Here is a 17648-nt window from a genome sequence, read left to right on the forward strand (position 1 = left end):
ACTGTGTTTGATGTGTGTGTAAATTGTGTGTGTGTGTGTGTGATACCCCCTCCTAACGGTACAAGGCGGCACAGCAGATGGAGTGAGACAGACAGGATCAGAGGAAATGCCCTTTCAGCCCACCTTAATTTTACACAAACAACACATTGACATACACACAAAAGCCAGCACACGATAACATGGACACATAAACACACGCATACACCAACACACACTTTGGATCTTCCCCGAATGACATCTTGCTGACTCACAAGGTTGATTTAAGAGATGGAAGCGACACTTTCACCGAAAAGTGCAGATGCTTCATTTAGTGCTGAGGACATTAAAGACGAGTCATTAAAACTCATAAAAAATCAGAAGAGCTACGAGTGCACTCATGAATACCAAAAAAAAAAAGAAGAATTTGCAGAGAAACCTGGGGGATGTAATTTACTGCCATAATTTCACCCTGTTTGAATATGCTTGATTTTGAGATGGATATCAGAGCGTGCCTCTCAAGATTAAATCACAGCAGTGTTTTACTCCCCAATTTAAATATGGTGATGCATAACGGTGGGATCACGTGAATGTACTCACAGTGTTCATTTCACTGTGGATTTCTAGTGAGATTATTGTAAATTTAAACTCTAAATGATCTAGTTAAGGTGTGACAAAGGTTCACAGGGCATATTATTCCTATCATCCAACTATAGAAACCAGTAGAGGTTGTATTGAAATCAGGCGGCAACCTTTGGTTCTGACGAGCCAGCATATAGCATGATGTTTATTTAGTAAATGATGGTCCCATTTAGAATAAAATACACCATAAGGCAGAGTTTGCTTTTAGGGGAGAGCTGTATATGGCGTCTATATGTACTTTAACTCCTCTACATTACAAATACGGTCCCTTCCATTCACTGGTTGCAAAAAACCAAGATGGCAACTGCCGTAATCCAAGATGGTGACGGCCAAATCGCCTAACTCGAGGCTTCAAAACGGAAGTCCACAAACCAGTAGGTTATGTCACGATGACTCCGTCCACTTCCTATATAGAGTCTATGATTGGAATATAATCAGTATCTCGTTACAACAAAATGTTGGCTGTAGAGGTGAAGTTTCACATGAATCACTGCATTGAGTGCATGCAAACAAAAGATGATAAAGTAGTGTGTGACTGTGACTATAGAACCATCATGCCATCATAACAGCAAATCACACGAGGATTCCTTATGAATGTTGTATGAGTGAGTTAATGACTGCTTTATGTGTTTCCACAAAAAAAAACATGCAATATACTGTCCATGTATAAATGCATGTTGCATGTCTACCATATTACAAAGCAAACTCAATCACGGAATTCCTCAGTTTAAGGTAAGGATTTTCTGTAGGAGTGAAAGTCACAAAGTGAATAGGACATCTCAGAGAGAGACTTACCTCTCTATCTGTTTACATTCCTTTACCTTTTTAAAACCTTGGCTGCCATAGCATCAGATCAGCAACTCTGCCCTTTCAGAGAATGAATACAGCTTTTGACTAACAACAAAGAGCAGCTCCTCTCACTGCCAAATGTAAATCTGGCAGACGGCGAGAGCCAAAAAGGAAGTCAGAGATTGAATGTAATGCAATGCAATGTCAGGACCAGATGAGTTGGAAATGTCTGCAGCTGTTAAATTGGCGGCTTGTGTGCCACTCGCTATAGCTGCACAGGCACTTAAGAGGAGAGGGGTGGGGTCCAAACAAGATTAGAGGATGAAAACCATTCCTCGTATGTTTGTTGTAGCTCCTTTAATTAATGTGTCTAACACATTCTACAAAAATAGCAAAGGAGATGATTTATGCTGGGGGTTGCAATGATCGTATTTGAGAGTATGTGAGCCGAGAAATTATTGTTTCATTCCAATTCTGGGTTATTCCACCTCACTAATCTCATTGCGTTGAAATAGACTGGATAATTTGCTTTTTGCCTTGACATTTGTGAGAATATCTTTACTGTGTTGGGCAGCCAGTGCATATTAGCTTTCCTCTTGTTACTAAACAATGGCACTGAGAGATCCACAGATCATTGAGATAGTTAGGTCTTAAGTTAAATAGTAGTGGAGGGGTTTGTTATTGATGCTTTCTTCTCTCCCCCTGCCCCCCTCCTCTTCCAGAGGAAAAGAGTACGGTACTCTGAGCTGGACTTTGAGGTAAGATCTCGGACCTCATCCCCTGTCATCAGCCTGTCCCTGCTTTCTTGTGCTTCTGCCAGGACTTGAGTAACGCATAGAGGAGCAAAACGCATTGCTAAATCCCTCCCTTCGCACATCTGTCTCCCTTGCATTTAGAACTATGGACTGTTTCAGACCTACCTTACATAGTATGCTGTTTCTCCAACAACGGCCTTAAATCCATCCTTACCTATCATCGTGTCTTAATTGAATAATTTGTTTCAGTGAAAACATCCCACTGACATGTACAATCAAAGCAAACAATGCTGTCATGTCATGGTGGGGGTCCTGGTTGAAGAAACAGCAAAGTAGAGTGCTTCTTGTGTCTGAATGAATAGAAATAATCCAGTTATGGGTCAAAACGTATGTGGCTGTAGCTGATTGGTTGGTTATATCTCTTGGAATAACATGATTTGACATTGAGTGAGTATGTTTGTGTTTAGAATGACTTGGGTGTTCTGTGAATCTCCAGTCTCTAGCGAGTATCCCCTAGCAATAACAAAAAACTCCCTTTTCGCGAGAATTCAGTTTAATTCAGACTGTTGCAAAGACTGGACATTCACCTTCCACCATGGAGATATATTTTTCATATAGAGGGTACGTGTGGTGACAAGCTACTAACAGTGACGATGTCTACCGTATCTGGCAAATTTACTGGAGAGTCATTTGTGGCCGCTGCATGAATTTAGAAGAGATTGCCTCTCCGGGTAATCAGCTCTTTTCTCATCAATTGACTGTTGACTTTGAGAAAGAGGTTGACGTAGAATCACCATTAATATAGCGAAGTGTGCACTTCCATGATTTAATGGAGGGTAAACCCATTTCCATCCATGTTTTTTTTTGCCCATCCTTCTAGACTGTCAATCATTATTTTTTCTACACATACTATATAAACTGCAACATTTGGCATTATTAATAGTTTTAAACTTAGTTAAGTTAGTTTTTTTAGGGGAAATATGTATTCTGAGAACTTAAATTAGCACTTAAAGCTGGTGAATTTGCAAGAGACACTGTCAAATTATGTCAGATGTCCTGAGTTTTAGTTCTCATTATGGGTCACGGGTCCAGAAATAACCCAGATATTATCAGGGTTCATTTTCAAACTTTGCAAAGCTCCTCCAAAATTATTATGCAACAGTATAACTGGCCAGTACTCCTTTGAATAGATATACTGAACAATAATTGGAAAATCCTTGAAGTGCTTTATTTTGAAGGTTATGAAGATCACTTGCAGGACTTCATAGTTAACACCGGTTTCATTGGACTTCATTGAAAACAGTGAACCACATGACTCAGTCAAGGAAAACTAAAGCAAGTAACTAGTTAGCACCTCCTTAGCTGATTAGAGATGAGAGTGCCCACTCTGAAGTAATTGGAGCCAGTGCTAAGCGCCAGTCCTGGCTGGTAAGTCTGCGGTGTGAGTGCTGGCATCTTGCCCCTGTGTCACTTTCAACCTCGCAAGCTGCTTTGACGATTAGCTACTGCTGAGCAGCTCCAGCACTGCCCATTAGCACAGAGAGACAACAGCAGTGGCACTGACAGATACAGTTTGGTGTCAGAGAATTCAATATCTGCATTTAGCAGTATTCTAAACAGACATATTCAGAGCGCAGGGAAGGCAGTTTTTTTGTCAAATATCACAAGTGCCAGAGTTAAATTTCAGCCCTTCTATTAGACATTTAATGAGTTCGACAAAATCCTGAGTTAACAGGACCGCCAGCTAGCAGGCACCAGTCTGGAACAATGGCACTTCTGTCAGTCATTGTCACAAAATTTTCACTTAAATGACTCCTCTGCAGCATTCCCAGTTGCCAAATTCTTAGAGACTGAGGAAGTGGATGATGTATGAGCATGAGCCAGCCATCGATCGATCTGTCGGCGTACCTCTCTTATGGCTGGTGTTACCGCAGTCCCTCAGCCTTTTACCCATTACCCTGCCTGCCCCTATATTGGCCCTCTTCTTCTTTTTTTTTTGTTTCGATTTGGTTCATTTTTGCTGTCCCTTCCTTTCTTCCCTTCCAGAAAGTGATGCACACTCGCAAAAGACATTCTGAGCTGTACCATGAGCTCAACCACTCGTCCAAGTTCCACACCATAGACAGGTATAGCAGGGACCCAGCCATGTCCACATTCAAGGTAAGAGCATTGCCCAAACGCGGGACGGGAACCCCGCTGTACCCACACACCTCCACCCCCTTCCGCACTTCGTCACAACCCCCAAGACCCTACAGAATTTACTTCTGCATGGATCAAAATTGCACTGGGATGCTTCACAGAAAGTGGTCAGCTGGCTAAATATCATGAGCGCTATAGTGATATTGCATTTCATTGTAAATGCAGCTTTTAGATGCAGATTACAGTCCTACAAATTTGGTAATATACCAGATAAGGAACTTTTGAAAGTGGTTGTATCCATTATGGTGTCCTTTCTTTCGCTGCCTTAGAAATTAATTATTTGCCCTAACAAGGGAACTTGAATGTAATGTGTATTGTATTTTCATTCAACTTGATCAATTTACTGCGGTATACGTCTGTGGAGAATTGAACAATAACTACCTCATCAATATAACTTTACTCTAGCTCTCTCACGGTAAATATCTTTTTATACCTGCTGTAATTGGCCTGAACCTAATTCATTCTCACTTGTGGTTGGTGCCTTATTAAATACCTGTCAAAACAGTTAGCTGAGGGATAATCGATCTTAGCCGGTTAATTAAATCCTAGTTCTGCTATTTGAAACTATTTCTCACTCTTATGAAGTCACCCCACCGTAATGCATTCCTGAAAACACATTTGTGCCTATACACACAAGTGCTTTGTCTATGCCTGTGTCACACTGGTTACTGTCTGTGTTTACCTGGATTCATTGTCTATGTACTGTATGTGACTGTGTCTTTTTTCATGTGTCTGTGTGGGTGGTTAGGTGGATGTGTGCGTCAGTGGGGTGCTTGGGTGGGCAACTGTGCACATGAGACACAAAAGCATCTTTGACTCATTAATACACCATTAGCAGTAGACGAAAGAGTCCCCGCTCGCTCTGCGCTGACCTTCAGAGAGCCAGTTTCATTAAGATTTAAAAAACACGAGCACACGCTCGCACTCCCCTCAACTGCGGAGAGCCGACCTTGATAGGTGTAACTGTCCCGTGGCATCGGCGCCATGCTGGTTCACATCTAATTTACACTGCCAGTAACCGAACAAAGGCCAGCCTGACATCTCTCATATTGCACATGCCATGTAGCCACACACACACACACACACACACACACACACTTATGCAGAGACGCTGCCATTTCCCAATGCCAGCCTGGCGGCCTCTTCCTTCACTCCTCGTTTGCTCCACATCTTGATCAAGATTTTCAGAAGCGCTGGCCGACTCCCCATCCATTAATACCGAGCAAATATTTTATGGAAGAGAAGAAAAATGACAGGCTGCTTGGAAAGGCATGAGCCATATATTAGAAGTGTGTGGTTGTTAACAGTTGCACTACAGAATGCTAATGTGCCTCAGAGGGAGCGCAGGTGTGCTTTGAGATTATGCCCAAATGTGAGAGAAATGAAAGCCCACCCACCAATAATACATAGGCCGTATCTAATTAAGACGAGTTGGAACAAATGTTTCTGCTGGTTTAGTGACGTCATACAAGTTATGAAATGAAAGGGCAGCATAGATATGGCATACTCATCCAAATCCATTATGTTTAAAGTAAGTAGGCAGTTCACTTAACTGTGAATAATTGCACGGATAATGCTATCAGTGTCAGGCCTTTGACAGGACCCAGCTTGAGTTCAGCTCTGCTGTTGTCAACATCTCACTTTGAGAGTCACCCCCAGACACGGACATGCTGACTATACAGTAATTATGGAGATGAGAAGGGTGTGTGTGTGGGGGGGTGTGCTTGTCCATACACTTGCATATCAGAGTGCCAACTGTACGTGGGTGGCTGCATGCCTGCGTGTGTGTGTGTGTGTGTGTGTGTGTGTGTGTGTGTGTGTGTGTGTGTGTGTGTGTGTCTCTCTGTGTCCTCTGGTTACTTTTTCTTTGTGTGTTTATCTTGTTCTATGTTGGAGATCAGTGTGTTACACTGCCTGGGTTTGAAGCACATAAACTGTTTAGGAGACAATTACTGCATGAGAAATGATATAAAGTGCCATATAACACTTGACACTGACAGTGATTTTCACATATACTACATTAAGTGCTGTGATCTAATAGCAAACATAATTGCATTTTACTGGGATACCTTCTCGTGGATGGACACCCAAAGTACTGTGGAAGTTGATACTCACCCTTAACTTCATATGGCCAATTGACTTAGTCACTTAAGGACTGGCACTATTGAGCACCTCGCCTTTTAATGATGAGGGAGACTAGCCAGTTCCAGGCAAAACTAGTAGAAGGAAAACCTCCACTACTCTTAATGATGAGTCATCCTCAGGCAATGAGGCTTAAAAAACGAATTAACCCCCAAACTTTTGCAGGCCTCTCCTTTAAAGTGCCTAAACAGTATTTTAACCCAGACACTAAACGACTTTTAACCCCTACTAACCACCGCGGGCGGTGTTGGTCGGCAACAGGTCCCCCCTCCCCCACCACCGAGGCACAACACCGAGCCATCACTCGCGCGCAGAGCGTCCCTCGTTTACAAAGAAAGCCAAAGTAAGACCTACTAAACCCCGCATAAACCGTGTGCAGTAGAGCCCCTTTAACTCACTCTAAGGCCGCTAGTTGATGCGCTACATGTCGCTGTATGTGTCATAGTTTGCCACTGTACATACTGTAACTGTGTTTCTGAGCTGTAAAAATGTACATTTCACGTGTGATTGATTGTTCGCTAAACCTCTCAACCAATCGGCCAATAACCAACCGTATAGCAACCGTATGTAGGCAAGGCAGGCCTGTCAAGCTTTGGATTTTTCTACATGTTCAGTTGGTGAGCATACTCAGCATTTAAAGAGTTTGCAGGGTTTTGCAGTTGTTGTTTTTTTAAAGCTTTTAGGAATGTAAGTAATGGATTTAACAATGTGTGTATCCGCTCCAAGCTGCTATCATTAGCATGTACGGCAATTAACACATAGAGTAAATGAGCATTACTTAAGGCCACGGAGCACATCCTTAGTTTGTGTCTTTACAAGTTACATAAAAAAAAGCCCCATTCACTATAGCACATCCACAGTGTTGTGTTTTCCCACTGCGTGGAAGCTGATCCTGAAATATCAGAGTTTAAGCTAGTTTTATGTTCAGTACTGCATTAGCAGTTCAGTACTGCTCCTTATTAAAGCCAACATTACCTGAGATAGAGGCAAGTTTGAAACCATATCAGTAGGTCTTCATCCTTTAAACCTTTACTATCGTGCCATTAAAAAAAAAAAAACATGCTCTCGGTGCTAGAGGGTGAACGCCACAGGTTCTCCAGGCTGTCATTTATGAATGACTAGAAATTGTGAAGGAAAAAGAAGCCAACCCTGTTTCCACTGTTAGAAATCAGCTTGTGGTGCTCAGCAGTCTTTGTTTCAAGATTTCAGCAGCACTTTGTGGAGAATTAATGCGTTCATTGCTTCTGGTTACACCCCACTCTGACATTTACCACTGTCATTTCCTGCATCAATCTAAGGCTGCACCTAATCATTATTTTCATTAATGATTAATCTCTCAATTATTTTGTAAATGAATGCGAAATAAATAGTCTAATACTGTGTGGAAAAAAAGAAGTGAAAACAAACTGTGAAACCAGGTAAATCAGCCCCCTTTGTAAAAGGTTCGTGTGTGTAGTGCTCGATAAAAAAGCTTGACAGGCGCTACTTAACAGTGACTAAGATGTTAGGAGCTAAGCGAACAGTCAATTAGAGGAATGTACTTTATACTCATTGCATTATCTGCTCAAGTAGCCTATTGTAGACCCTGAAAAGCCTTTTTCGAGGCGATAATTATTTGTAGTTAGAGTTACACAGACATTGTCAAACTATGAGCTTACTCCATGTAGCCTACCATCCGCTACCCATCAGCGTTGTCTCCTAGTGAAGTGACTGTATTTGATGAGCCTAAATAGTAGGTGGTCCCCTAGTGGTGTGGTAGTGCGGTGCATCACAGCTTGTATCCCCTGTGCATCTGCATTCATCGAATGAATGCTAATTCCCCTTCCTCCATCAACTCCTATGCAAATTGAAATACCCAATCTGGAATCACTATAACCAGATAGATGGGTTTGTAAGATGGTCTGATGCAGGACTGGCTTCATCGTCAATGATGAAAAAACGACAAACATAAACTTATTTTTTTGTTGTTGCTGTGGTTTTGCTGTTTGGGTGTTGTGTTTCCATTCCTGTAGCGTCACTGTGTGTGGTGTGATAATCCATGCAGTCCTTGTGCCCATTTCAGTGCCTGAATTAAACCTTATGACCCAAACAACATAACCACGTGATAAATCAGTTCATAAAGACAATGACCCATCCAAAACGATTCATAATCACCTCATAAACCATGATACTCTATCCATAAACTAGCTCATTGGCACTCAAACGAGCCAAACATGATGCACTTTGTATGTGTGCCAATGAGACGCTGTAAGAATTATGCGGTCAGAAGAGACCTGATCAATTTTACTTCTCTGGAAAGGTAGGATCTCTGTGTTGAGGAGATGAGTGGATATCAGAAAATGTCCCCTTCATACTTTTTTTTCCTTTCTTTTCAAGTGCAGTGGGCTTAAAGTGGTCTTGGACATTACATGTGTCATTACTGATATAATCCACAGGTTTCAATCTCTTGATTTCTGCTGTTCCTGTCTTTTCTTGCCTCTCCATACCACCTACTCACACTTTTGTTATCTCCATACTGCCCGGCAACTGGTAATCCCTTATATCACACTGATGGCTAGAAGCTGTTAGGGATGGATAAAGTGTTACTTTTTATACATGTAAATGAGGGCGAAAGACGTGACCAGAAGAGAGGGGGAGGTAGACACCATATTAAAGGACTCCCCATTAACCTCCATGTTGAAAATCACCTTGTCTGTCTTTTCTGTTAGGCTGCTGAGGCTAGCCGAGCTATTCCTGTTGTCTGAAAATAAATGTACACGCTATTTTACGTTACATATTCTGTTTTTTTAAAACATGCATGACCTTTATAATCTACCCTGTAAAATGGCTTTCTGATAAACTATCGCTTCTTCTCCCAGTAAGAATATATATATAACAATAATATAATAATACTAGTTTTAATACAAGTGTATATATGTGTATAAAACCTAACACATACATACACTTTTATTATTCTCTGTTGAAGTGGATAGAAAGTGGGCTTCACATTACGTGCTAATGACAAAAACAAATCCGACTCTTTTAAGTGCAGTGGATGCTCAGGCAGGGGCAGTGTGGCTTGCGGGGGGATAGAGTCCATTCTCATTGTGTCTCTCATAATGGAGACAGGAGACAAATGGAATCAGTGGGGTTACTGGGAGACAAAGTGGTTGCCGTGTTTATGTAACACACTATGTATTAGTAATACTTTGTGCGCTAATGTTTAGATTCAAAACAGCATCTTGGCCTCCGTCACCGTGGAGTTAGCCTGTAGTTTTCCATCCTCTCCACGGGGTTCACGAGGTATTTGACAAATTTGCATGTGGTGCTCAGTGATGCAGTGTTGTGCTTCACTGTGTGTTAGATGGACGGTGTGAGTTTGTGTGTGTGTGTGAGAGAGAGAGAGAGACGGAGAGGGACTTTGCACTGCGTAATAGCCAGGCTGATGCATTTTTTAGCTCTCAAATGGGATATATTTCCATCCTGTCGTCTGCCGTGTTCTTGATTAAATGAAGCGTGCTTGGCTTCCCTCTCCAGATAAGACAGTGAGGAGTTGTGCGGAACGCAGTGGGATGGAGAAAAAGACAAAGAAAACAAGTGCTCTACTTTGTTGTGATTTCACTCATGCTAGATCAGAGCGGGGACAGCGAGCACATTTTTGATTATGAAAGATTCATTTGTGCATGAGTTTCATTTGCATTTGTGTTTGATTTCCGTGATGAAATCCAAGTCTATTAGGCGACATATGGAAGTATATTCTTGGATTGGTCTAAGAGGGTTTTTCCATTAGCCCGCATCATAAAAGAGAGGTGAGACCTGAGGTGCCCTCTTTATGCATCCACAGTTGACATTAGTGGCTGGTATTGATATTCCAGCATGTTTTTAGTCCACTAAAGGGAATTGTAGCTAAGGTAATGCTCTGGGGATGTGTCTTGTAAAATGAAGATGTATAATTTTCAATGACAAAGGCTCCATTTTTGTTGGTTCAATGAGGGCAATTTGCGTGCATTTGCGAACCCTGTAGGTCTTAAGTTAATTTTCTGGCATTGAGCTAAGGGGCTTCAATTTCACATCCCAGCAATAAAGCAAGTCCTCCCCTCTTCCTCCACTTCATATCTCATTCTCCCCTATATTTATCCTCACGGCTTGACATTTTCTCTGTTGCCGTCTCCCTCGTTTTCCCATTTCCCCCTCTAAACTCAGCCCTCGGTGGCACGTTTGAGACATTAATTGAATAATTAATTCCTCTCATTAGTTTGTTTTTAATTATTTCCTTGCCCCCTTCTCCTTGCCGAGTATAAACTCATCAACTATTTTCATCCTTCCACACAAATTGCCCATGAAAACTGAGGGCTGGCAGAGTGTAGCTACGGCACACTGGCTCTATCAGTGGCCCCTAATGAGGGGACGGTTAGCCCAGGCGGAACAAGCCTAACACTGGCTTTGTGCACCAAGAGGCACAATACTGATTTAGCTCATTTAGTGCCCTTGGGCCAATTAAAGGGAGGTGAAAAGGGCCCATTGCTAGCTGGAACTGTTTTCACTATAGGAGCACTGGCCTCCGCACAGGCCAGGATAGCAGCGAACTAAGCCTGTGTGTCTGATTGCTCGTTTGTTTGCAATGTGTTGCACTAATGGAATTTATTTGCCCTACATTCTCCAGATATGGCTCCTTTGAAGGCCCTTATTATTTGTGACACAGATTCCTTCCAGGATTACAGATAAATGCAATATATCAAATAAACACACATAAAAACCTTGAAATAGTCCAGTTCTTGTTCAATGACTCAAAGCCCACAGTCAACAAACCACAGTCATGTTCTGGTATCCACTCTGTCTACTCGTGCGTTGTTTGATGTTGCTTTCATTTTCTTTGTGTATAAATGTGACTTTAAGTTTGTTTCACGTGAGCCTCCCACTCAGTGTATGTTTTTTTCTTTGCCTTACTGCCACATTTTATTGATTTATGTTTTTGTTTTTGTTTCCTGTTTTATGTCCTTTGTTGGCTGACTGGGCCTTGTGTTGCATGCTTGTTGTCATGTCCCAGTTTGAATGTAGCCAGACAGTCAGCAGCGCCATGGGCATCCAAGTCAACAAAGGTAAAGTTAACCCACTTACCCACAACCACCTGTCCTCCCCCATCATCTCCCAAAGACAGCCTGCCACATTGCTCACACACATCCAGACACAATTTCCATTCCATGGTCCAAATAAGGGGGACTGCGAGTGGCAGTGAGTGGGCCTCATCTACTGTAGCAGAGGCTTCTTGAGATGGCTTTAGAAGTTTGTGCAAAAGCATATTTTTCTAGCATGAACTATCCCTACAAATCCCCCTCCACTTAGCTGTTTCATGCTTGCAGCTTGTCGCATTTTCTCTCCGAAAATCGCGCAGCTTGCCTGAAACTTCAAATGTTGGCCGTTCACGCAAAAATTTCAACCAGTTACACCTTTAACCAGTGATGGACATTGTGTTTGGGGGTCTTGTGGTGCTTACAGCCACATTATATCCGTTTGCTCTGCTGTGCCAGTAAAACTTAATGTAGTACTTAATGTGATATATGATACCTCTCAACGTATATCCTCAGTGGAGTACTTTTGGTGAGTTGTTCAAAATCAAACAATTGACTTTGATTAGATACAAAATCAGTGAATAAAAACCTATACTGCCACTTACATTCGAAACACTGATAATGCACAAACAGTGCTTTTAGGGGTTAATTATTTGAATCACGTTAAATGCTTTGAATGCTGACAAAGCAGAAATATTAAGGTGCTTATTATGGTGATTCAAATTGACCAGGAAAAAGTCTGGCAGCTATAAATGCAGCCTATTACAGATGGCGGATAATGTTCATACAGTAGGCACAACTCTGACATCTTTGGCTTTTTCAGAAGCTTGTTTCATGGTGTAGAAATTTACAAATGCTGCATATGTTTGGGAATGGGAAGTAAATGAAAGAGAGAAACTGAAAGAAGAAATGAATGACAAGGAAAACAGAAAGAAAGAAACAATTGGTGAATAAACAGCATTAGTTTATTTCAAGATCTACAGTTTAGTCTGTAAAGTAACAACAAACTTAAGCTGCCAGATAAATCTAGTGGAGTAAAACTAAAAATATTGCCAGTCCCATAAATGTATTTCCTCAAGTATTAACACACCACTGATGCCGCTGACAATATGACAACAAAAATAATCCAAATGTTGTATATCAATTGCAAATCCAAATGTTCTGTGCATGTTCAACATGTAGGATAAAGCCAGCTAATGAGCATGTCACATAGGGCGGTAAATCATGTGCTGAAGCCTAGAAACTCTCAAAGTGGGTGAATCTTCAATCTTAACACACCAACACCAAAAAATTTGTCTTTGTGTCTTACCCATTTACTGTAGACACTCCCTTACACGCACACAAACAACTCTCCGAGATAGAATGATTGGCAATTTCGCCTATTATTTAGGTAGACACTTTACAACTAACTGGAATACTTGCAGCTGGGGGAAAAAAAGCACAAGTCAATAAAGCCAATATTAGTGAAGTTGTTGGAGCCACTGAAGGCAATCCATTTGTGCCCAAACTTCTGACAGGCATAGAAAGTACAAATGACATGACTGACACCCCTGCTCCCCCAAAACAAACATCTCACGACGCACACGTGACTGTTTAGAGCAGCAGGCCAGAGAGAGAGCGGCTTTACCAAACACCGCAGGACTTTTCTGTTTTTTTTGCGCTGGTGCTGTTGGACCCATCATAAGCTCACACCCTGGCCAGTCGACTAGGAGAACACCTGTTACTTAAGAACACCTGTACATGTCGGACAAAAAAAAACATCAGACCACAAAAACAGCCACTTTGCCATAAAATAACCCTCATAACACTGCATGGGTACAGCAGGGCGAGCAATGTTTGTGTTTAAGCCAGAGGCAGAACATACAGAGTCAGCAATGTCCACTTTATAGCCTAGCATTAACTATTTTATGTGTAGTGTTAACACATACAGTATTAAAAAAATCAATAATGCAGATAGTGGAGATGGGCTTTCCATGCACTAATAACCATATTTGTTATCCTCGTTCAATATTATTTCGAAAAAAATGAGCTCTAAAGCCTCCAGCACTGCCCAGTTTACGGCTTCTAGAATCAGATTACTCATATGCTCACATGCTGTCCTTTCTTTTACCCCTTTTTACGATAGTTGTAGTTGCTGTTAGTGGTGCATGCATAGCGCGTCGAATCCTTCAGTCACGCTGCCCTTGCTTTGTTCCATACAGTCTATGGTGAGGACGTTCAAAATGCCTTTGCCTGTTCCAACACAGTTCGATTGTTGTGTGCATAACCAGGCTCACGTTGCGTGCTGGATCACTTGTTTCTGTTCATATATTTTGTCATGAGAGAGCTGGTTAGGGGGATTGAGAGATGGAGAGACAGAAGGGTAAGATGTAAGCACAAAGCAACAACTGCCTGCTCACCTGCTGAAGGTGTGGGAACAATGCTATTGTTTCAAGGCAGAGTTGTCAGTGACTGTGATCCCCCCTCTTCTTCTCTCTATTTCTTTTTTCTCTCTCTCTCTCTCTCTCGTCATCCCCTCGTCTTCTCCCTCCCATTTCATCACCACAGAGGGAAAAGCGATGGAGCATTTCGTCTGCCGGAGGTGAAAAGAACTCGTCGAGTGTAAGTAGAGGGGTTTCTGGCAGAGTGAGGGGGAGAAGGAGTGGGATGAGATGGGGCTTTGAGGCAACGAGGAAGTGGAGGCAGGCAGAGATGGCGAAAGGGAACGGATAGACACGCGGTAGCAGCACAATCGCGTTAGCCTACTCTCCCAGGGATAAAGTTGGGCTTAACTGCAAAATTACCCACACTCCTGCATTACAAAATGTTCCTTCGCCAGCATTTAGCATGCAAATTGGCTCACAGATTATGCCTTTTGTATTCATTTTACCAACTGTCAGGCTGTGACGCAGGGAGGATGATAATCAGGCAGATATTGCCCCCTAGCGCTCCGGCGACGATCATCACACTGCAAGGGAGGAAGGGAGTGTTGTGTTACTGCAGATCACAGACATGTGTGCATGCATGTGTGTGTGTGTGTGTGTGTGTGTGTGTGTGTATGTGTTTAAGAGATAGACAGGGATTGAAGGGGCGAATAGCTCAAAGTGAAATACATGAGAGTTAAGGTGATGAAGGGAAGGTGGGTTTGTGGAAAAAGAAGACAAAATGAAAGACGGGGAGAGCTGAGTTGCTTGAATGGATTACGTAGGCTATGTACGAACATAGAGCACCCATTTCAGATGTGCAAACTGGAAGATATGCTCTGTGAATATTCCTCTTCTTAATGTGAATATTCATCTCCATGTAGTCTGCCTTGTCAGGTTTCTATTTTTTTTTTTTTTGGGGGGTGGGGGGGTTGTTTCACTCCACCAAGAGTCATCTGGGCCAGCGATCCCTCACGTCTTTCCCAGCTCGTATCTGTGAAATCATTATCTCTGCGAGATAATGAGTCTGATTTGAATAATGGCCCTTATCTGATTCATACCTCTAATTCCGTTTTTAACTAATCCCCCAACATGTATTTTACATGCATGGTGGGCACATCTGTGGACCACATGCAGAGATCACAGACCCCAGCCCGGAGGGTTTCATGCTTTTATCAGTCTGAAAAATCACTGATTGGGAGAGGTGGGAGGAAAAGGAGGACAGGTATCGTTTCCGTGTACAAAAGTAGTTTTTGATGATAGAAAGATGGAAATGTGCCTTAAACTACCGATGTGTATGGTCCTGCTTTCTAGTGTGTGTGAGGTTCTCTCTCTTCTAAGAAATGGCCCTGAGTGGTTTGCCTCTTTGTGTGTGTGTGTGTGTGTGTGTGTGTGTGTGTTTGTTTGTTGAAAGGTTAAGGATCACATTAAGTTTCTGTAAATGCATATTAAATCTGTATACTGGCCGAGGAAATGGTTTCCAAGTTAATTTAAAGGACAATTCCAGTTTATTACAATTTGGGTCGCCTTTCAATGGCCATCTTGTTCATCCGTATTGCTAACACTGTCCCCACCAAACTCAATTGCTGATATTTGGGAATGACTTTGCTGCAGTCCGACATGCCAATGCAGTCATTTTGGAAACAGTTTAGTGGGATCATTTAATCCACTTTATTTGGAGATTAAACCAAAAGTAAGTGCAGGCAAAATTCCTCTAATAATCCATCATTGCACAGAAAAACTGTGTTTACACAGCTACGGTAAATACAGTAGGTCAAAATTGAGGAAGTCACCTACCGGGGTGCCCCAGGATAAAAAAGTGTGGGCTGGAAATTCCTCGCCTCCTGGTTCCAAAGGTAATGTGGTCATAATTTGATTGAAAATTAATTTAATTTGCACTAAGTATAATACCAACTGGAAATATTTAAAGGTGAACTCAGACATTAACACATCAAATTTAGTTTCCAGGGATCAGTGCTGCATTTGTAAAGTGTTTTGTGAATCCCGAGGGAAGTGATGAAGAAAAAAAAAAAAATCTGGAGGCAGAAAGTTAGAAAGAGGTGAGGTTACCAGACCTATGTCGCCCGCTAGCTGCTCAACCCTACATTAGCCGCTACTATCATAACACACTTGAATCTCTGGTTGAACCCTCAGTGGTCTAGTTGAATTCTGGGTAATGTAGGCACCAGGTTTGTACAAGTGCACAAGAATGTGCAGAATCTGATAGGCCCCTGGAAAGTTGCTCTCTTCGGTTGGTAATCTGGCCTGAAGTCGGCCTGTTCGTCTTCATTTTGTCTTCCAAATGAATTTGGCTAATCTAACTTCTCGTGCTTCTGGCCCTGTCGGACATCGCTTCAACGATGTCACCACTGTTATTAGAACAGATCAAGATCGTGTCCAAAACCATCAGAATAAGACCCAGGTTGTATTAAACCAGAAGTTGTACACTGTCTTTGTTATATCTCCGAGATGCCTTCATATGCCAGGCTATTTTTTTGGCATACATGGCCCTTTTCCTTGTCCTCCTCCTCCATCAGGACAAGTCAACCCCGGAGGACCAGAGCTCGTGGGACAGCTTCAAGACCATGACCCCCGAGCTGTCCATCGTGCCTGGGGAGCAGAAGGACCGGATGGAGCTGCACAATAAGAACTGGGACTCCTCCTCCGCTAACACGCCTGACTCGTCTGAGGGAGACTTCCAGACTGAAGTGTGAAGACACACACACACACACACACACGTACACGCACTCACTTGAATACACACATGCTCATGCAGAGACAAACATTTGAAAAGCTATACATAAGTACATGATTTCTCGCAAAGATCTCACAACACACTGCTCCCCGTCTCCTGCAATGTGCTCTGTCGGATCCCATACTGTGTTTGTTTACTGACGAAGCGGACAGACATGGAAAGAAGACTGTTCTACCCTATATTTTCGCAAAGACTACTGAAAAGAAAGAACAGGGGCGTGACACGTCTGGAACTGAGGACACTTTTTAAATGAACTTAAGAAAACTATGAAAAACTTATTTCTGAGAAAAATGTCTTGATTTTGTTCTGGAGAAAAAAGAAAATCTCTTTCAATTGTTTAATGATTTGAGGGGAAAAAAGAAAAAGAATATTTCTGCACCGTTAAGTTCTTTTTATAGCAAGGGGAAAAAACATCTCACTGAGGTTTCTCACACTGGTAGCCCCCCTAGGCACCCTGCTTTCATGTATTTCCTTTTCCCTTCTAATGGATGATGGAAGCATTCTATCTCTTATTCTGTTTTTCCTTTTTTATTTAAGTTTTCTTTGGGATGGATAAGGGGGGGTGGGGGACAACGGAAGAGCTGCTCATTGATATGTGCCATCCTCTTTGCTTTTTTCAGGTTCCAGTTCAACAACCCCATTCCTCTTACATTCTCTGTGTCAACTCTTTATGTGTATTTTCTATGGTTTAGTAAAAAAAAAAAAAAAAAGTCATCTTCTATGGTTTGAAACTTTTAATGAAAAAATTATATGAATGAAACAACTGTTCAAGAAGAATTGATTTATTTTCAGACTGGTAGATTTCTGCTTCTGCTGCCTTTTTCATTATTTTTGTCTTTCTTTTCATTTCCTGTGAGAATTAACCCATGTGGAACTTTAAAAAAAAAAAAAAAAAAAGATTTAGGACACACACAGCACATAAATGTGAGCTTACGTTTTG

The 17648-nt window shown here is 42.0% G+C and overlaps 1 protein-coding gene across 1 annotated transcript in view; it reads left to right on the forward strand.

Moving 5' to 3' along the window:
* adgrb2 (adhesion G protein-coupled receptor B2) overlaps positions 1-16667 on the forward strand; it is a gene marked incomplete at both ends in the record, with an annotated part of 128796 nt that extends 112129 nt beyond the window's left edge. The window contains 4 exons of the mRNA XM_079176373.1: positions 2130-2165; positions 4209-4322; positions 14099-14152; positions 16491-16667. Coding sequence (XP_079032499.1) covers positions 2130-2165; positions 4209-4322; positions 14099-14152; positions 16491-16667 — 381 coding nt within the window. The remainder of the gene's footprint in view (positions 1-2129; positions 2166-4208; positions 4323-14098; positions 14153-16490) is intronic.
* Positions 16668-17648: the final 981 nt, after the last annotated feature.

Source organism: Pholis gunnellus (assembly GCF_910591455.1).
Source record: "Pholis gunnellus genome assembly, chromosome: 16".
NCBI lineage: Eukaryota > Metazoa > Chordata > Actinopteri > Perciformes > Pholidae > Pholis > Pholis gunnellus.